Source organism: Hesperophylax consimilis, chromosome 31 (genome assembly GCF_061612785.1).
Source record: "Hesperophylax consimilis isolate HC1 chromosome 31, BYU_Hcon_1.0, whole genome shotgun sequence".
Taxonomy (NCBI): Eukaryota; Metazoa; Arthropoda; class Insecta; order Trichoptera; family Limnephilidae; genus Hesperophylax; species Hesperophylax consimilis.
This window is the reverse complement of record NC_142866.1, coordinates 12,077,090-12,095,965: the sequence shown is the minus strand read 5'-3', so window position 1 is coordinate 12,095,965 and position 18,876 is coordinate 12,077,090. Positions and strand designations below refer to the sequence as shown.

General features: G+C 37.4%; 1 protein-coding gene across 4 annotated transcripts in view; it reads right to left on the bottom strand.

The window, feature by feature from the left end:
- LOC149409462 (uncharacterized) overlaps window positions 1–18,876 on the bottom strand; it is a 160,470-nt gene that overhangs the window by 20,632 nt on the left and 120,962 nt on the right. For all 4 annotated transcript variants that reach the window (XM_089649851.1, XM_089649850.1, XM_089649847.1 and 1 more), the window contains one exon: window positions 13–2,534. In XM_089649851.1, coding sequence (XP_089505977.1) covers window positions 13–2,533 — 2,521 coding nt within the window. In that variant the 5' untranslated portion in view covers window position 2,534. The remainder of the gene's footprint in view (window positions 1–12; window positions 2,535–18,876) is intronic.

Here is an 18,876-nt window from a genome sequence, read left to right as displayed (position 1 = left end):
AAAAAAACCTACCGTCACTGGGCTTGGTTCGGGGTCTAGATGGTAACTTGGGCCTGGTAACTCTTTCTTTAATTTCAGATTTGTCTTCATCGTCTTCAGGTCTCTCTCTTTTGTAAAGACCTTTCAATTTCCTCCTTCTTGCTCCAAATGGCTTATACTTGCACTTCTTCTTGGCCATAATCCACCCATAATCCCCCGCGCACTCTAAAATATGTCTGTAAAGTTCCGAGGGCAGAAGGGACTTGTTGCACTTGGTGCACTCCCGCTCCAAGGACTTGATTGTTCTTGTGGTAGTGCGAAGTATTCTGGTATTGCGAGGATTGGTTGCACTCTTGATCTGCCTGGCGATGGATTGCTTCCTCAGTTTGGTTTTATCCAGTTGGTTTGGGCCTTTGCGGATGCCGGGCAGGTAGAGATGCTTGTAGAGCTGCGTCTGCAGCAGCTCCTGGCCCACGAGCTCGTAGTGCGTGGCGTGCACGTGTGGGTGCTGCGAGGCTTGGTGCGCCTGCAGCAAACGCAGGCAGGGTGCGCGCCGGCCGCACACGCAACACACGTAGCAGCGCGGCCGCGCCCACTCGCCTGTCAGCACGGGGCCCGCCGAGCTCCCGGCCCCCCCTCCACTCCTTATCAGGCCCAGCCCCGCTAGCACCGGGTTGCACTCCTCCTTTTCCTTCTCCTCTATCGCCTCCCTTTCCTCCACTTCTTCCTCCTTTTCTCTTTCATTGCTACTGATCTCTGAGCATTCTATTTCTGGAAATACTCTACTATCTAATATCGTGTTGAGTTCGTTGATCTGTTTTTGTCTTTCACATTTACCCCCTTCATTGATATCTGGAGCTTTGCTCTCAACACACTTGTCATATTTTTCTCGCATTGACAATTGGGTCCAAATATCCAATTTTGAGAGATCTCTCGGGCTCATGTGTAGGAGAGGTTTGATTTTTCTAACAATTTTACCATCTTCGTTACAGTATTTATATTTTTTGATGGGATCCCATTTCCATTTCCAGCTATTCTTTGTAATGATTTTTTTGAAAGTCTGTACCTTAGCACCGTACGAGTAGTGGGGGATTTTGTCCGAGCCGTACTGGTCGGAGGTCAGAAGAGTGGGAAACACAGTGATGGCATTCAACCTAATATCACTTCCGTGTATTTCAGCGGGTTGCTCTTGAGGGGAAGGCATGACAGCATGTGTGCTCTTTATCTTTGGATCAATAATATCAGGAACATCTCCGATTGCATTTGCTTTGCCCAACTTCCCATCCAAGTGCTCGAGGATGTTTTCTCGGACATTAGCACTAACGTTGCAATAAAAATCTGGATCGAATTTAGTGCTAGGATCATTCTTACTTTTATTGATGATGAAATCGTCGTTATTCTTAGCTTTTAATTTATCCTTCCGTGACATTTCGGATGCAGATCTATTTTCAGTGACAGGAGCTTTACGGCAGCGCCGCAGGCTCTGTGCTCGCGGAGATCGATTCTGCGTCAGCCCAAGCCGTGATAGCATCGGCGAGTCTTTAGAGTCGGATTTAAACTGTAAACGAGCTAATGACACAGACGGTTCACTTGCTCGCACGTTCTTCTTTCCATTGCTGTCCGGCAATAACTTCTTTTTGTTAGCATGTTTCTCTAATTGATCTAATTCAGTCACTCCTCTAGGCATGATCAAATTAGCGACAATATTTTCCTCAAAGTCTTCCATGCCTTCGGTGTTAGGAGTATTAATTTCCAAGCGTTGGCTAGCATCCGAATGATTGCCGACATCATTTAAAAAACTATTTGACTCTGAAACATTTTTCAGAGTTTGACTCTTTGTTTTCTTTAAAGCCTTTCCCTTGATATTTTTTTTGCCAGCGACATCTTCTATGGGCGCTACTGAAACTTCTCTAGGTATATTTAATGTAACATTTTTGGTCAAACTTTTCACATTTATATTATCTCCATCGTATCGCACAACTTCGCAGGTAAGTTGATCACTAACCCCAGATCCTTTAGAAGAGATGTCATTCTCTAAGCAGATATTATCTTCAGAAACGCTACTGTCTTTTCTGACAAAAGTGTCGTTAACTCTAAATTCCAAGGGAGGGTGGGTGTTTCCATGGATATCTTTATGGTGGGATATGAGGATATTGTGTGTGGTAAACCTCAGGGTGCACGTTGCGCAAGCGAAGTAGTGTGCGGGGTGTTTGTCGATGAAGTGGTGGAAGAGAGCGGGGAGATCGGAGGCGGTCTGAATGCCGCTATTTTTGGCGCAGAGGTTGCAGCCGGGGTGGAAGGAGTCCGGCGCCGGCGAGTGACGCGAGCTCTGCCGGCGGTTGGGCGGCAACTGATGCACACGCGCTGCGTGCTTGTACAGCAGCTGCGCGCTGGTGAAGGTGCGCTCGCAGTACAGACAGAGCGCGCGCACGGGCGGCGGCAGCATGGGGGCGGGCGAAGGGGCCGCGGGCGCCAGGCGCGGCAGCAGCGCGCCCAGCCGGGCCAGCGGCAGCTTGCACGGCACGCCGCCGGCACCACCACCATCTCTCTTCATCCTGAAACAAACAACAACTTACAGTTAACGAAAAGGTGAAGGTTAACTAACTAGTCATTGCATTATTACCAGAGATGTGCTTTATTTCAAATAAATCCATTTCAAATGGAAATGCAAAATGCAAAATGGGTATTTTGCATTTTGCATTTTAAATGCTTTTCTAAAAACCATTTTGCATTTTGCATTTTAAATGCTTTTCTCAATGCATTTTCCATTTTAAATGCTTTTTTGCAAGATTCTCCCTGTTATCTCCACTCATCTTTTTATCATAGGCCCCGTATATCAGTCAGTCCTCAACCTCGCTATGAGAGATAATTTACGTCTGTCAAGTTGCTACTTGGTAGGAGCCCTGGCAATTGAGTGATACCATTAAAAAATACAGATTCAAATAGTGAACACGGGGCCATGATGCTGTATTATTAAATTTTAGATAGCAGTTTCTTTTTTTTACGTTGCCAATATTAGTCCCGAGCAAATTTTTTACCCTACTGTTAGGCACATGTTCATCAAATGCAATACTTGTCTTCCGAGTTCAGCACCAGTTGAATGTCTCTTTTCAAATGGAGGTATAATCATGAGACCTCATAGAAGAAAGATGAGTGATGATGTTTTTGAGAAGCTCGTTATTCTAAAATCTAATAATGGCTAAGGCTACATAACACCTATATAATATAGAATATATATTGGTTTTCTCAAAGTTGTATTATATTATCTGTGGGTTTTCTAGTGCGCCTGCTTGGAGTTTTTTGTGACAATCTATGGTCAAATAATGGGTGCGCAATAGAAAACAACATTTTATATTGTCTGATTCTCACTGTCCTGTATTTTTTTATTGTTCACTGGTGGATGTCCCCTCACTAGAGAGTTACTACACAAATGATGATGGCCCTAAGAAAAAATCATTAAAAATGACAATATTTAATAATAGATTCTATTATATTCCACTCAAATACAATTGTTTTTTACACATGACATATCAGTATGTATGATTTGTTATTCCACAAGTTGTTCTACATTGATGTCCATTATTAAATGACAAAGTTGTTTAAAAATTCAATAATTATTTTGAACCTGAGAAACCATTTTGCATTTTCAATGCATTTTGAAAATAGGTATTTTGCATTTTGCATTTCAAATGCTTTTCTAAAAACCATTTTGCATTTTCAAATGGAAAATTTTTGACCCATTTCCATTTTGCATTTCAAATGGTTTTGGGTACCCATTTTGCACATCTCTGATTATTACACAGGTGTACTCGTAAGCTATGGCTCAAACGAAGTGGGGTGATAGGGCAGATAATTGGCATTCAAAATAACCCCATATGTATTGGTCCAATTCTCAATTAACCAATTTTATTTATATGTTGTGAAAATTATGTATCTGTCTTTTTATGTTACTTAGTATTTTTTATGAGCTCTTTATCCATATTAGAATAGTAAATTTAGATTTTTGTAATATTATAATAATATATTTTATAGTTAAAACTTTACAGTCTAATGAAGCGGATACAAAAAATATGTACCATAGAATATTGAACCACAACTATTCCTGGATACTAGAAATATTCTCTGCGTAAAAGATCTGAAACAAATATACTATGCCATGTGCAACTCTTTACTAGAATATGGATCCTTAGGTTGGGGCGGATGTACCAAAACAATACTAAATCCCCTAGCAAAAGCTCAATAATCACTTCTAAGGGTTTTCCTTAACAATACTATTTAGGTACTCCAGTGATGTATTATTCCAAGAGATACGAGTTCTTGATGTAAGGCAATTATTCATAAGAAAAACCAAATTACATTCACAAAAACACTGTCGCCACTACCCTTCCATCGACCATCTTTACAACACCCGTCATGCAGGGGGGAATCCAGTAGTTCCTCCTTCTACTAAGACATCCCTTGCTCAAAGACTTTTTATTTATTTTTTTTATTTATTAAAAGTATACAATACAGAATATAGTATATTATATAAAGCATCGTACTCCCAGGAGTTAATAAACTCATTGCGGGAATGATACGCATTACATGAAACATATAGTTGTATGTATTAAATGGACATATGATGGGACATACACAACATTATTATTTCAGATAGTCATTAATAAGTTGAAGTTTGAGCATGTTAGTTTGGATCTTTTTACATTGACTTGCACATTTGATCTCGTTGGGTAGTTGATTATATTTTGTGTGAGCTATGTATTCTAGGGATCTTAGTCCATATTTTGTTGATTTGATTTTTGGTATATGAAGTTTGTTGTGATTTCTTGTGTTGTGTTGGTGTACGTCGCAATTGTAATAGAGTGTAGTGTTGGAATGTGCCGAGTGTTGAATTACTTGTAATATAGTTTTCGTTATTTCAAAAGTGGGAATGGTATTAAAAGGAAGTATTTGGGTGTTTCTGTAGATGTCTTTGACATGTGTGTCCCAAGGTAGACTGAAAATATTTCGCAGGGCTCTATTTTGGACGACTTGGATTTCTGAAATCATTTTTTTTGTAGCAAATCCCCAGATTCCGGCGAGATATATTAGATGTGAGTGAATCATAGCATGGTAAATCGATTTTAATAGAGAGGGAGGAAGTAACCCGCGAAGTCTATATAAAACACCAGTTATAGGAGTAATTTTGGATAGAACATGTTTAAATTGGTGATTCCATGTGAGTTGTGAATCAATGAAAAGGCCAAGATATTTTGTAACATCAACCCTTTCAAGGCGGTTATTATCAAGACTTATATTAAGACTTACATTTTTTTTATTTGCAAACAGTATGTAATGTGTTTTTTTTATGTTTAGGCTAAGTTTGTTTAATCGCAGCCAGTTTGCCAGGCAAGCTATATCCCTTTCCATTTCCTTTTCAAGTTCGTTTAAATCATTATTGTGATAAAGAATCACTGTGTCATCTGCATAGAGTTGTATTGTACCCTTAAGTCCCCATTTAGCAATATCATTAATGTATATTAAAAATAGCAATGGTCCAAGTACGGAGCCCTGAGGCACGCCACATTTTATCGTTCCCATGTTGCTTGTCCCTTTTCCAACAAAGGTCTGACAGTGTCGATTAGAGAGGTAGCTACACAGTAACTTCAGGGGAGTGCCTACTATGCCTAGGTGTTCTAGCTTCTTTAGTAGTATCCCATGGTCAACCGTATCGAATGCCTTTTTTAAATCTATAAATAAGCCTGCAGCATGCTTACCCTGGTCTATATGCTTTTGGAGGGCGTATACAAAATCGAAGGCAGCACATTTTGTGTTAGATTGGTTTCTGAATCCATACTGTTGGGATGCGAGTAAATTGTTTGATAAGAGATATTTAGTGAGCCTAAGCTTAATAACCTTTTCAAAAACTTTAGAGACGACAGATAGGATGGATATAGGACGATAATTAGAAGGATTTTTTTTGCAATCATCTTTGTAAATCGGAATTATTTTTGCTATCTTTAGTTGATCTGGGAAGATTCCACTATCCAGGGATTGATTAATAAGAAAAACAAGGTGGTCAGCTAATATATCTTTGCAAAAGTTCAGGTACACTGGTGTAATTCCATCTAAACCTGGAGATGCATTAGACTTTAGTTGAGAGATGATACTGAGAACTTCTGTTTTATTTGTTTTGGCCATGTATAAGGACTGGATTGCTTTTTGATCCGTGTTTATAGTGATAGAATCATCTGGATATGATGCAATTGTGGCTGCTAAGTTTTCCCCAACTGATATAAAGAAGTTGTTAAAAGTTGAAGCTATCTGTGTTGGGCATGTTATTTCTTCATTCTTAATGAGAAGACATTCAATTTCATCTTTCTGGGGTGTCGAGCTATTTGTTAGAATTGCATTTATTATTTTCCATGTCTGTCGCGGATTACGCAGGTTTTCTTTAAATATAGTCGTGTAGTATTTGGTTTTAGCATATCTTCTATAGTTGGTAACTTGATTTCTTGTTTTATTTCTCAGTGCTGTGAATATATCACTTTGCTGATTTTTTTTCCAGAGTTTAAACGCATTGTTGCGCTGTTTGATAAGTGCATTTAATTTTGCATCAAACCATGGAGTATTACCCCTCCGTTGGTCTCCTATGCGTAACTCAGATTTATGTTGGGATGATTTTATTGCTGTTTTGATGTATTCATTAAAATTATTATAGTTTTCATTGGCATTACTGGTGGTTTCGTGTGGAAAGTTGTGGGATTCTAAATATGTTTTTAACATGTTTTTATCGGTTTTGGTGTTGTTTGAAAAAGAATGTATTCTATTATTAGTGTGATGTTTCAAGCTGTTTTGGTAATCTAATATCAAAATGTTATGATCACTTAGGTAGGCATCTATATTTGCAGTAGTTGAGGAAATATTTTGTCTGTTTGAGATGATATGGTCTATTAGAGAAGTAGAGGTATCTGTTACTCGTGTAGGATAGGATGTGTTACATATGAAACAGTTGTATGAGTCTAGCGTGTTGATGTACTTAAGAGATGTATTATTTTTTTGAAGAATGTCAATGTTGAAGTCACCAAAGATAAGGGTATCATTTCTACAGTTATTTAAAATAGATTCAAGATACATTAAGAATTCGTTAATGTTTGAGGTAGGCTTTCTGTATATAACATAAATATTTAACGGTTTAAAATTTCTATTACGGATATTAATTCCTAAGAAAGAATTTTCACTACAATGTTTTTCGATAGTTGTAGCATTTAGTGAATGGTGTGTGTAGAGAATCACCCCTCCTCCTCTTTCATTGGTGCGAGACGCGAATGTACTTTGGTAGCCGTCGATGTTGAAGAAGCACTCCTCACCATCTTCCAACCAGGTTTCGGATATTGCAAGTACGTGTACAGTGGGTTTGATGCTCTTTAAAGTTTCTTCAATCTCGTCAATTTTATTTCTGATACTTCTCGCGTTAAGATACATTATTCGAAGGCTATTTTTTATTGGCTTATAGTCTTCAATTTTCTCATATTTGTATTCATTTATACTGGCCTGGGTCCCGGATGCTGTAGTTACAGTTGAGTTAGCCATAGTCAACTCTCTCCATTGTGCGTGACATCATTATGGCACGGTAGGGGCAGTCCCTATCGTTTGATCTGTGTTTTGGTGCCTCAATTTTGCCTTTGGCCATTTTAAAGCAGTTCCAGCAACGGAATTCTTCTTTTTGTTCCTTTTTTGAGCATTCAGATGATTTGTGTTCACCAGCACAGTGTAGACAACGATCTTTTGATTCAGTACATCTCGCGGCGGAGTGACCGTATCCCATGCATTTATAGCACTGCATGATTGGGCAGCTGTCTTCGACTCGGACTCGTTGGAAACCTATATTTATTCTTTCTTGTTTTAACATAGCTGAGTGTACTTCTTTTTTGACGATCAGAATAACGTTTCGTAGCCTATCATTTTTCCTGTTGTTTGTGAATCTTAGAATTTTAATAGCTTCCTTATCATTTCCAGTGGCTTCGTAGATAGTATCATTTTGTTGCACAATCATGTCTAATATTTCGGAATCTTGTGTTTCTTTTTCGATCCCCTTCAAGATAACATTAGGTCTAAGACGTTTGCCCTCATGAGCAACCAAGTTACCATTGGTCAGCCCTGGAATTGCTGTTAGGATCTTCTGTGCATCTGACTTTTTAGGGCAGGTAATTATGACCTTGTTATTTTTGGCCTTTGACATACCACTGACACCCACTCTGAGGTCGGCTGGCTTGATAGTATCCTTTATTGTTGAGGTGATGGATTCTGACGTCGCTTCTTGGTCTGATGACGACACTATTACGGCATGTCTGGTGCGATCTCCTCGATTCCCTACTGCCGAGGCGTAACTGAGTACGGGCTCTTTTTGAGAGTTGGCGCAGAAAGCTGACATTTCCCTACAGTGTCTTTCTTCCATCTTCAGTTGACATTCTGCATTCTGCACCTTGGTTTCAAGTAATTCGACTTCCAGAGCATGAAGTTGTTTTCCCAGTGTGGCTCCTTTCTCAATTATCTCCAGCAAAGATGAGATTATTGTGTCGCGGACTTCTTTGGTTATGTTATTTTTGAGAGGCTCGGCTGCTTTCAGTGCCAGAGTGGCAATTTGAACAATATTCATGGCTGTCTCGGACTGTTTCGTTTTCTGGAGAGAAATATATTGGGGGATTTTAACAGAAGGCAGAATCGGTTTGGTTTTGAGAGGAGGAATTTTGTCTTCGTTGATAGATGGAAGCGCTGGACTGGACTCGTGTGTTATTGGTGAGGATCTTGTAGTAGAGGAGAATGTTGTTGCGGTGGTGGTAGAAAGAGCAGAGTTGGTGTTAGTGGGGATTGACGCTTGTTTATTAGTCTTAATTTCCTTCTTTTGTCGTTTGTCCATAACTTTTCTGCTTTCGGCTCGGGTTTGTCTTGGGGACTTAACTAGTTCTGGACTGCTAATGCTCCGGATTATCGGTGACCTCGGCGTGGTTCCCGATTTTTTAAATGGATCTTTAGCCCCTGGGGGGGTACACGGGGGATCTGCCATTTAAAGTTTATTTTAATGTTTACATGTCACTAAGAGTTGTATTGTATTTATTGTAATGTCCTGTTTTTTTTTTTCACTTGTATATTTATTTTTATATTTACTAATATTTATGGAAAAAAAATAGATATAAAACGGTAATTATTTATTTGGAATAAATGGGGTTCGAACTGTCGTTCTTCGAAACTCGGCGCTAACGCGTTCGCCTCTAGTCCAAATTCCACTGTTGTTATACCGTCAAATAATAAATTATTATAATAATAGTGTCAGCACTTGGGATTTTTAAGAATTTATTTAAAATTACTTTAATATGTGTTTTTCGCTTTTGGAATAGATAACGCCTATTTGTCTGACTTACTCTTACTTAGGGCCAAAAGTGTGTCATATAACAGATTTTAGGCGCAAAGATCCTACAGTTGCCAACTTGAGTAGCGGGAATTATCAGGCTAGTTGCTGGGTCAAACGTAACGCGCAAAAGATCCGCTACAGTTCCCCCCACCCCCGGCGACCGAGCTCCTCGTTCCTCCTTCTTACGCGCCGACCTCTGACCTAGCTGGACGTGTGTTCGTTTCGGCGCCCGCGTTCCAATTCGCACCGCTCGGTCGAGAAGCCAAATGTACGACAATGTCGCGCTTTGAACATCGACAGGCTGGCACCGTTTGTTTGAAACACGGCGCACAGTCCTGCAATCAACAGGATACCCCGACAACACCATGCTGTGAGTCTCTTACATTTCCTATTACCCTTGAATGTGTCCGCTAATAACCTAAATTCGTCCACGCTGCCTGTCGGTCTAGAGAGCTGTTAATTATTTCCCAGAGAGAGATTAGGGAACCCTTTGATGATAATTCTAGTTAGGATGTAACAACCTGTATTCTATTGTCATTCACCCATGTAATGTCCATTTTGCCGCTCAAATACAATGTTGATTTATAAAAACCTAACCTCTTTCATTTGGGGATAGCGGTTGTATGGGAGTGTTTTGTGTAGACGGTGGGATATGGATTCTTGAGCCTCGCGCTGACCCCGAACCCTGACTATGAGAGAGACGTCTCATGCCCCCGCATCTGAGCTGGCCGAGGGAAAGTCAGGGCCCCCCCAGGTCCGACGCGCGACAAGTGTTTAACCTCATACTCGATACATGGAAATCTAAAATGCACGCATTCTGCGTAAATAGGTTAACAATTGGCTTCTGAACTTGTTGTGAGCGAACAAATGTTAACTTACAGATAAACAAGAAATGTTTAATACGTTCAATCACACTTCAATTATTAAAATAATAATTTTTACACATATATAATATCATAGAAACAATTAAACAAATGAAGATGCTTACCTTAACTTACCTCACCTACATAAAGTAATTTCCACAATGTTATGATTTTAATGTTATGTAAATAGTAATTTCTCCAATATTGTTATGTATTTGTGTTACATTACCTATTAATATGAAGTATACATATCAATTTGACTGTCCTGATACGGGAAACCTTCCCGGTTGGACAGCCTAAGCTTCATTATTTTGTAATTGTATTTTTTACTATCTAATAAATATTTGTACAAAATTTAAAAAAAAAATGATTTGACTTAGGATTCAACCTTCCTACCCAGGAAGTGGAGTCGTCAACTCTGCCAACCTCGCCAAATACCAATCGGGTAGGACTGACATTTATTTCGAATAATAACTAATGTTATGTCATCCGATTTCAGAGAAATGCGTTTATGTCCGCTACGTATATGTGATTGCCACAAAAATAATGTTATCGACAACAAGTCTATCTGCTGAGTTTCAGCTCAATCGGATGTAGGAAAGTGGGTTAATTTTCGCTTCCAAGATTTGCATTCATTCACTACCGAAAACAAAAGTTTAATTATAATAGGTGTATTTAAAAATAACTAATAATACACTTCAGGTTTGTGCTGGTATGAATTCCAACTGGTCCCAACCGTATGGAGCCAGTGAGACTCTGGCATCCCCAATCGGGGTAAGTTGTGAGGCTGAAAGTATGGGGAGGGGAAGGAGATGGGTGGAGGAAGGTGGGGAAGTACCTGGCAAATCAGATCTGAAAACCAAACTGGTGGTCTTTCATCAGGGTGAGTATCATTAAGAGTATCTTCCAGTCTGGATCCCTCCAATACACCACTACACAAGCAAGGGTATATTTTAATTCATGTTCCTGTACAAACTGTACGTGCTTATATGATATAGAAGCAAAATTCTTTGCCAGATACAAGTTTTTAAAAAAATCGTAATATTTCCAGGTTTCCGAGTCATCCTTTTGCCATTACTTTAAAACAGAATTCGAAACTAAAACTTTGTTTTAGTAATCAGACAAAAATATAATTTTTATTTTAACCTTTTCGGAAGGTATGTACATTACCCCCACACACAGGATAAGGAAAATAATTTCCCTCAAGGCCTGTGTCATCTTTGGGGATGCTGTGTGGAGGGTCTTTTTAAGGAAAGGAAGTTTTGGGAAGAAAAATTGAATGAGGGGTGGTTAGAAATCTAGGGATCAGTGTGTCCAGGCGTGACGGATTTGTGAATCTATCCCTCACTCTGCTATGCAAGGCGATGGGTCAAGAGAAACCAGTTGGAGAAGTCAAAGGGTCTCTCCAAACGAGCTTCTCCCGGTCTGGCAGGCCACGCAGCTGGTGGGCGGGCGCATCCTGAGCACACCTCACCCGATGAATCCGGACATCCCTACTCATTCACCAAACGTAGCGACCACTTGGGGTGACCTGTGTGGAGAGGTGTCGGTTATCCAATAAATGATTTCCGGGGCGGCGGAAATCCAAAATTGTAATTTAATATTTTTTCCTTTTTTAATTGCTGATAAAACTGGCTTTATTTTATTGGAATTTAGCAAATGTTTTTAGCAAAGCAAAAATTTTGCAAAACTTATGTGAAAGGAACGAAGCAACCACAAATGGCGTGAAACGCCGCATGCAGTTGCTTCTCATATTGCATTCAATATTGCAGTTGCTTTCCCGTAATTCGTGGCTCGGTTCGCGTTTCGGTTCGCAAATGTATAAGTACCATCCAGTGGCGGCTCGTCTACGTAGGTATTTTGGTTAATGACCTCCCAAAATATGCTGCAATAGTATATAAAAAAGGATTTAACAAAATACCCGATTATTAATTTACTTTTAATGTTCGTATGGTAATAGAGTTCCAGTGCCATCTAGCGTCCAAATGAGAAGCTACTGCATGTACCTAGCGTGGGTCACATCAAGTTTTGTCCCCAAGCTATCTCCTTTCTTTCACAGATAAAGGAGGTAAACACTATCATGTCTGACGTAGCTTACAAAATTTATTTTAAAGGGATTTTCGGACATGACCGCGGCGAGATAGAGATATTTACGACCTAAGATTATTAAGGTATTAGAGGGGGATGTGAAAAAATGTCAGTCGTAAGTTTTTTTGTGTTATAAATGATAGCCATCTTGAACTTGAATATTAGTTCGCGAAATTGTGAATCCATTGTTGACGTAATTTGCATGGAATAATAATTCTGTGGATGTCATTTTGAAAGAAATCGCAGACAATTCATTGAATCGTGACAATCGTATTCAAATAAACTGACAATTAGTTTATGTGACGAGAGAGAAAAATAAAGAGGTTAAAAAAATATCATTTTTATCAGTGCGTTTGCGGGTGCAATAAAATTAACGTATAGGTACTTTTGCTTTCATTGTTTACTTTTTAAGTCTACTGATAAACAATGGACTGAGTTTGGAGTTAAAACAAATTAAAATTAAAACTTTTAATAGAAATAGAAAAAAAAAATTATTTGTGTAAATAAATAATCTCAAATTAAACAATATTGTACTTTCACAATAGGTGGGTACCGGCAAATTAATTACATACATTGGCGTTTTTGTAATATTCACTCGATTGACAAAAAAGAAGAGTGTGAGGCTGAAGGTAAGAGGGGAATAGGAAGTTGAGGGAGTACGTGGGTCATTCAGAAACAGCTCACTAACTATCTAAACATCGCCGTTTCCCCGCAAAGAGGACGGTTGTCTGTGCTGTGCGTTAGTTAGTCCTGTGTGAAATACGGTTCAATGAACTCGAATTTGCTTTGAATGTATGTCTTTTTTCTAAATTGGAACTGATTGTTAGAAGAATTCAGACAAGCGATAAAGTACTATTTCGGCCTTTCAGTCTTTCGTAAACATTTTTCACAAATGCACAAATCCAGTTACCTAAACGTTTTAACCCTTTCCGGACGAATCCCGCACACGGTGCGGGAAGCATATTTAGTCAGAATGTGTGACAATGTCCAGGTTGTTTGAATACATTTTCTGAGAAATCTGGAGTAAATTATCCCTATATTATGATTATACCGGGTGTGCAAAATTCTCAGAAATGCAAATTACCCATCTTTAATGACACATTTATTCGAAAAAAATCATACTTTGTCTGTTGCTCACTCGTAAGAGAGTTATTAACCAGTTTGTACTTGGCATTCGACCGGGATTTGTACACCGTCCTACATACATCTTGAGACAAATATTGACAAGTTTTGGCTGATTCTGATTGTGGATTTATATTAGATATTCATTTATTCCTTATTACAAAAAATTAACAACATCAATATTGTATTGCAACTATAATATGACAACTTGGTGGAAACAATACCAGAACAATACCACAATACCACATGTATACTGATTGCAGAAAAAACATTTTATTTAAATACAGGGTGTATCGGCACTAACCCGACAAACTTTAACCAGCTATTCCTTAGCACATTTGGAGTAAAAAATGTTATGTGCACTTTGCTGTCCGGTAACGTTTTTTTTTAATAAAAAATTAATTAAACATATTTTCACCACATGTCACCACTGTTTTATCCTTTGTCAAAATTTGAAAGCAACATCGCAACTTAACTCGCGTGTCGCTGCGAACGAAGCCCGTATTACATAATCCAGTACCAGAAAATAAATATTTTATTTAACAATAATGATTATTCACATTTTTCGTATGCGAATCACTGATTGTCTTCTTGTATTGTACACATCAGTTTTATTTTTGTATCTAAATTGTTTCACCTCTGGAATGCTCTGGTTTCACCTCTTACGCGTTTCACGTATTAAATAGTCTAATTTTGAAACTAAGAAACTAATTAGTAGATTTCCTGAATTTATAATCGAAGTCCAATAATTTTGAGAACTTTTAAAAACAATTTTCCTCACTTAGGTACTTATCAATAATAATAATTGGATTATTTGAACAGCGCCGTTGTTTTTTAAATCACCGTAAGTGCTCTGTCAAAATGTTACTTGCTAGGCTATCCTACAACGTATATTTTTTAATAAATTTAGTTATTTACAACTTCGCGGAATGTGATTTATGAATATTATTGCTTATGTTAAAAGCCTTCCAGAATTACCGGAATATAACGAGCAGCTTGACACACTTAAGTTTATTTCCACTAATTTGAAGGTACAAAGAATGTATAGTTTTAAAAACAATCCCGATGAATCAAAAAACGGTTCATATAAAACTGCTGCGCAACACACTCACACAAAGGAAAGCACTCACACAAACGTCATGACTGCATTGGACTGACCACCTGCAAATGAATGCTGCCAGATTGCTAATTTATTTACATAATAATTATTAAATTTTATTTAAAATATCGCAAATTTTTTAAAAAATCGACAATAAATTACAACTATAATTTAAAAAAATATTCTTAACCCCACGCTTTTTCGTAATTGATTAATTAATTCAGAATTTAAACGTTGCTTGAAATAACTAGCCGTATTTGGTGACCAAATCTGAATATCCAGGTTTAGAATTTAAGCAATGCTTGAAATAACTAGCCGTATTTGGTGACTAGATCTGAATATCCAGGTTTAGAATTTAAACAATGCTTGAAATAACTAGCCGTATTTGGTGACCAGATCTGAATATCCAGGTTTAGAATTTAAACAATGCTTTAAATAACTAGCCGTATTTGGTGACCAGATCTGAATATCCAGGTTCAGAATTTAAACAATGCTTGAAATAACTAGCCGTATTTGGTGACCAGATCTGAATATCCAGGTTCAGAATTTAAACGTTGCTTGAAATGACTAGCCGTATTTGGTGACCAGATCTGAATATCCAGGTACTTCCTCACCTTCCACTCCTTCCCTTAGCCATAAAACTTTCCCCAATTCAACATAAAAATTATGTAGATATATCGGATGTTATGAAATGCATGATAATTAGACCCCAAAATACTTAATTATTCAGGGAAATAAACCCCTGAGTCATCAGTTGGAAATACCAACGACATTAAGTGAAATTTTAAACAATGCAATAATAGGAATTAGCAAATAATAATTTACGACAATTTACTCGGAAATCAATAAAGCCAGGATAATAAAAATAGAAAGTTATCACTTACGTCGTCTTAAGTGGCTTCACCACAGTTTGATAATGCCGTCAGAAGGTGAAACAGCTGTCACGCGTAATAATAATTACAACTAGCAGAACTTGTTTATAAACACACTGTTTTTATAAATTTAATAATAAGACTGTTAAAAATTTTAAAAAATCTCTAAATTGAAATGGAGTTCTACAAACTAAACTTAAAATCAAATAAATTTATTGCGAAGGTTCAAAGTACTGTACTGTAATATTATATTAAATAATTTTTACGTGTTTAATTATTGTTTGAAGTCAGATTAAAGCGATTAAAAAACCCACCTGGCAATTCTTATTCGAGTTTCGTTGTATACTTACGTATTGGCGCGCTTTTACAATAACAATGGTATGGCATCATTCGTCTCATTTTTAACTATTATTATTTAGTGTGTAGGAAAGAGCGAAGATGGTTTTCGACACACTTGCTTATAAAAGCCCACACGGGACTTGAGACAGAATACGTGTGAAAGAGATGACAGTAGCGCGGCGTTGCCAAGTACTTTACCCCTATACTGGGGCAGTAACGGAGTGTGGAAATTTTATTTATTTTTTGTTTTTAAAAGAAAAAAAATGTTACCGGACAGCAAAGTGCCCATAACATTTTTTACTCCAAATGTGCTAAGGAATAGCTGGTTAAAGTTTGTCGGGTACGTGCCGATACACCCTGTATACAGGTTTTCGGGGGTAAAGTGATTCATTTCGGGAGGTGATTATACTCAGGTAGAAGTAGAAAAGATAAATAACTTTTTTCGAACATTGTACGAAAGTAGAATCATCTCCCGATATTACGTATGTAGATATTGCGCTCGTTGTATGTGCGCCGTCCATTTATTTAAAAAAAAATTATAATGTGGTCTCCCCAAAAGCTTCCCGGGTTTAATCCTCTTCTAGTCCTCTATTATGGCACATGCAACATTTTCGCTTATAATTACGGTGGCTGCATTGGGCGAACGTGTACAAGGCTGAATTGGCCCATGACAGAATTGGTCAGTACAGACTACGGGTTGGGTTGGTTACCGAGTGGACAAATGTTCAGGCGTCCCGGGTTCAATCCTCTCCTAGCTAAGTCCTCTATTATTGCATAAGCAGCATAATTACGGCAGTAGGAAGAATAATATTACGGCAGTAGGGAGAATAATATTAAAGAATAATAGGAATAATAATAAAGAGAGCTATAAAAATGCTTGGTTTCATATGCAGAACGGCGAGTGATTTCAAGTCACTTGAATGTTTGAAAACATTGCACACTTCTTTAGTAAGAAGCCAGATAGAGTATAATTCGCCTATTTGGTCCCCATTGTATAAAACGCATTCTGACAATATTGAAAGGGTACAGCACAAATTTATAAGATTTATTAACTTTAATCTGAATATTCCAATTCAAAATATTAACTATGTTCTTTTGATGAAACAACTTAACTTAATAACGCTATCAGATAGGCGGATCATCTCTGACCTTGTACTTTTAAATAAAATTATTAATAATTCCATTGACAACCCCGAAATTCTCGCCAAAATAATTTTTTACGTACCGACTAGAAATACGAGGCAAAGTGCTACATTTTTCTGTGAAAATTTTAAAACCAACTATGAAGCTCATACACCTATAAATAGACTACATCATTTTGGCAATAAATTTGGGAATATTGTAGACATGTTTAATGATTCCGTATTAGTTATAAAACGAAATCTTTTTAATCATTTTACTGAGATGTATGAATTCACAATTCCGTAGTGAATACACTTTTGTTTTTATATTTATATGTTCCTTAATACATATTTAGCTTTCCGTAATCCACACTATTAATTTGAATTTACCTTAATTTAATCAAAAATCATTATTTATTGTAAACTATGTAACACAACTGTACTACTTGTTAACTACTTTTGTAAAAGCCCATTAGGGCGTAAATCAATAAATAAATTCAAGTATTCTTCCTACTTAAAGGTAGCAGCCAATAAAAATGTGCGGTGAGAAAATGAAGACAATGTTGGTAGTTCTTCTTCGAAATATGATACAGTTGAATATGACCGAAGGAGGTAGGGTCCCATTAGCTCAGTTGCCCCGGCAAGGCAAGAGTCCTGGGTTCAAGTCCTAGAAGTGACTGTATCTTTTTCTGTTTCATATTTTCGTTTAGGAATCGCTAATATTGTCTTCAATAATTAAATATTACAATTTGAGGTTTAACTCATTACGTTATTCCTAATACTAATTTAGGATGTATGTGTGTTAGTTCTGCGTAAAATCTGAATCAATGCACTTAAATTTGCTTAGGATTTAAGTGTCATTTGAAACTGATTGTGTGAAAAAAATCAGAGAAGCGATAGAGAACCTACCCATTAATACAATATTTTTTACAATAGCTGGTCAGACTATACCGTGATTTTTTTAGGGTCTGCGCTAGTATATAATATCTCTAAATTATACAAAATATATATTTTCTTTAGGCGTGCGAGTGAAATTTTCAAAATTGGAACCAAGAAGGAAGATTCACTAAGGGGAAGATTCATTCAGGAAGAAGGAAGATCCACTAAGTAATCTCGAAACTTTCCGTATTCCTTTCTAAATAACCAATTTAACCTTTTCTTAACCCCTAGTACGAATGTATCGACTATAATAATATTGTAACAATAACATGTCAATGACAGTTGTCGAGTTTTTGTTTTGCTTTTAATAATTAATGTTTTTTTAACAAGTATTGAGCTAAAATATATCAAAATCTACAAAACCAAATAAATAAAAATTTATATAAACAAATAAATAGTGTTTGCAAACAAGCCAACATTCTTAAAACTATTATTTAAACTTCTGTGTGCAGTGAATCTGTTTCTTCTTAATAAGTATAGTGCCAAATTCCGCCGAATAACGTTTTCAAAATGAATACGAATGATAAAGCCACGGAAGAGATTACTGGCATCCATAGTGTCATTACCGATCCCTCTTAAAAAATCACTAAAGATCAAATGGCAAAAATACTCACCAAACTATCTAACCTATCTGGAACCATGCAGGACCTAGGAGTAAATGTAGGAGTCCTCGAGGGGAAAGTTATGACATTTGAAAAGATCATAGAAAAGAAAGTATTACCCCAAGAAACAACACCAATTTGTGACTTGCTCGCTGAGATAGAGCAACGCAAGATCCGCACCAAGAACGTGATTTTACTTAACGTTCCCGAGTCTAGTTCCAACTCAAGCATGGAGAAGATTTATCTAGGAAAATAAAAAAAAGTTTTAACTATCGTTAGTGAAATAAATAGCGAGTTCAAACCGGAAGAAGTTAAAATTTACAGGCTTGGTAGTAAATTTTCAAACAAAATCAGGCCCATTAAAGTCGAATTTGAATACCCTAACCTGGGAAAACTTATTCTTTTTAATAAAAATACTTTGCCTAATGGAATAAAAATGAAACCGGAGAGGACCCTCCAACAAC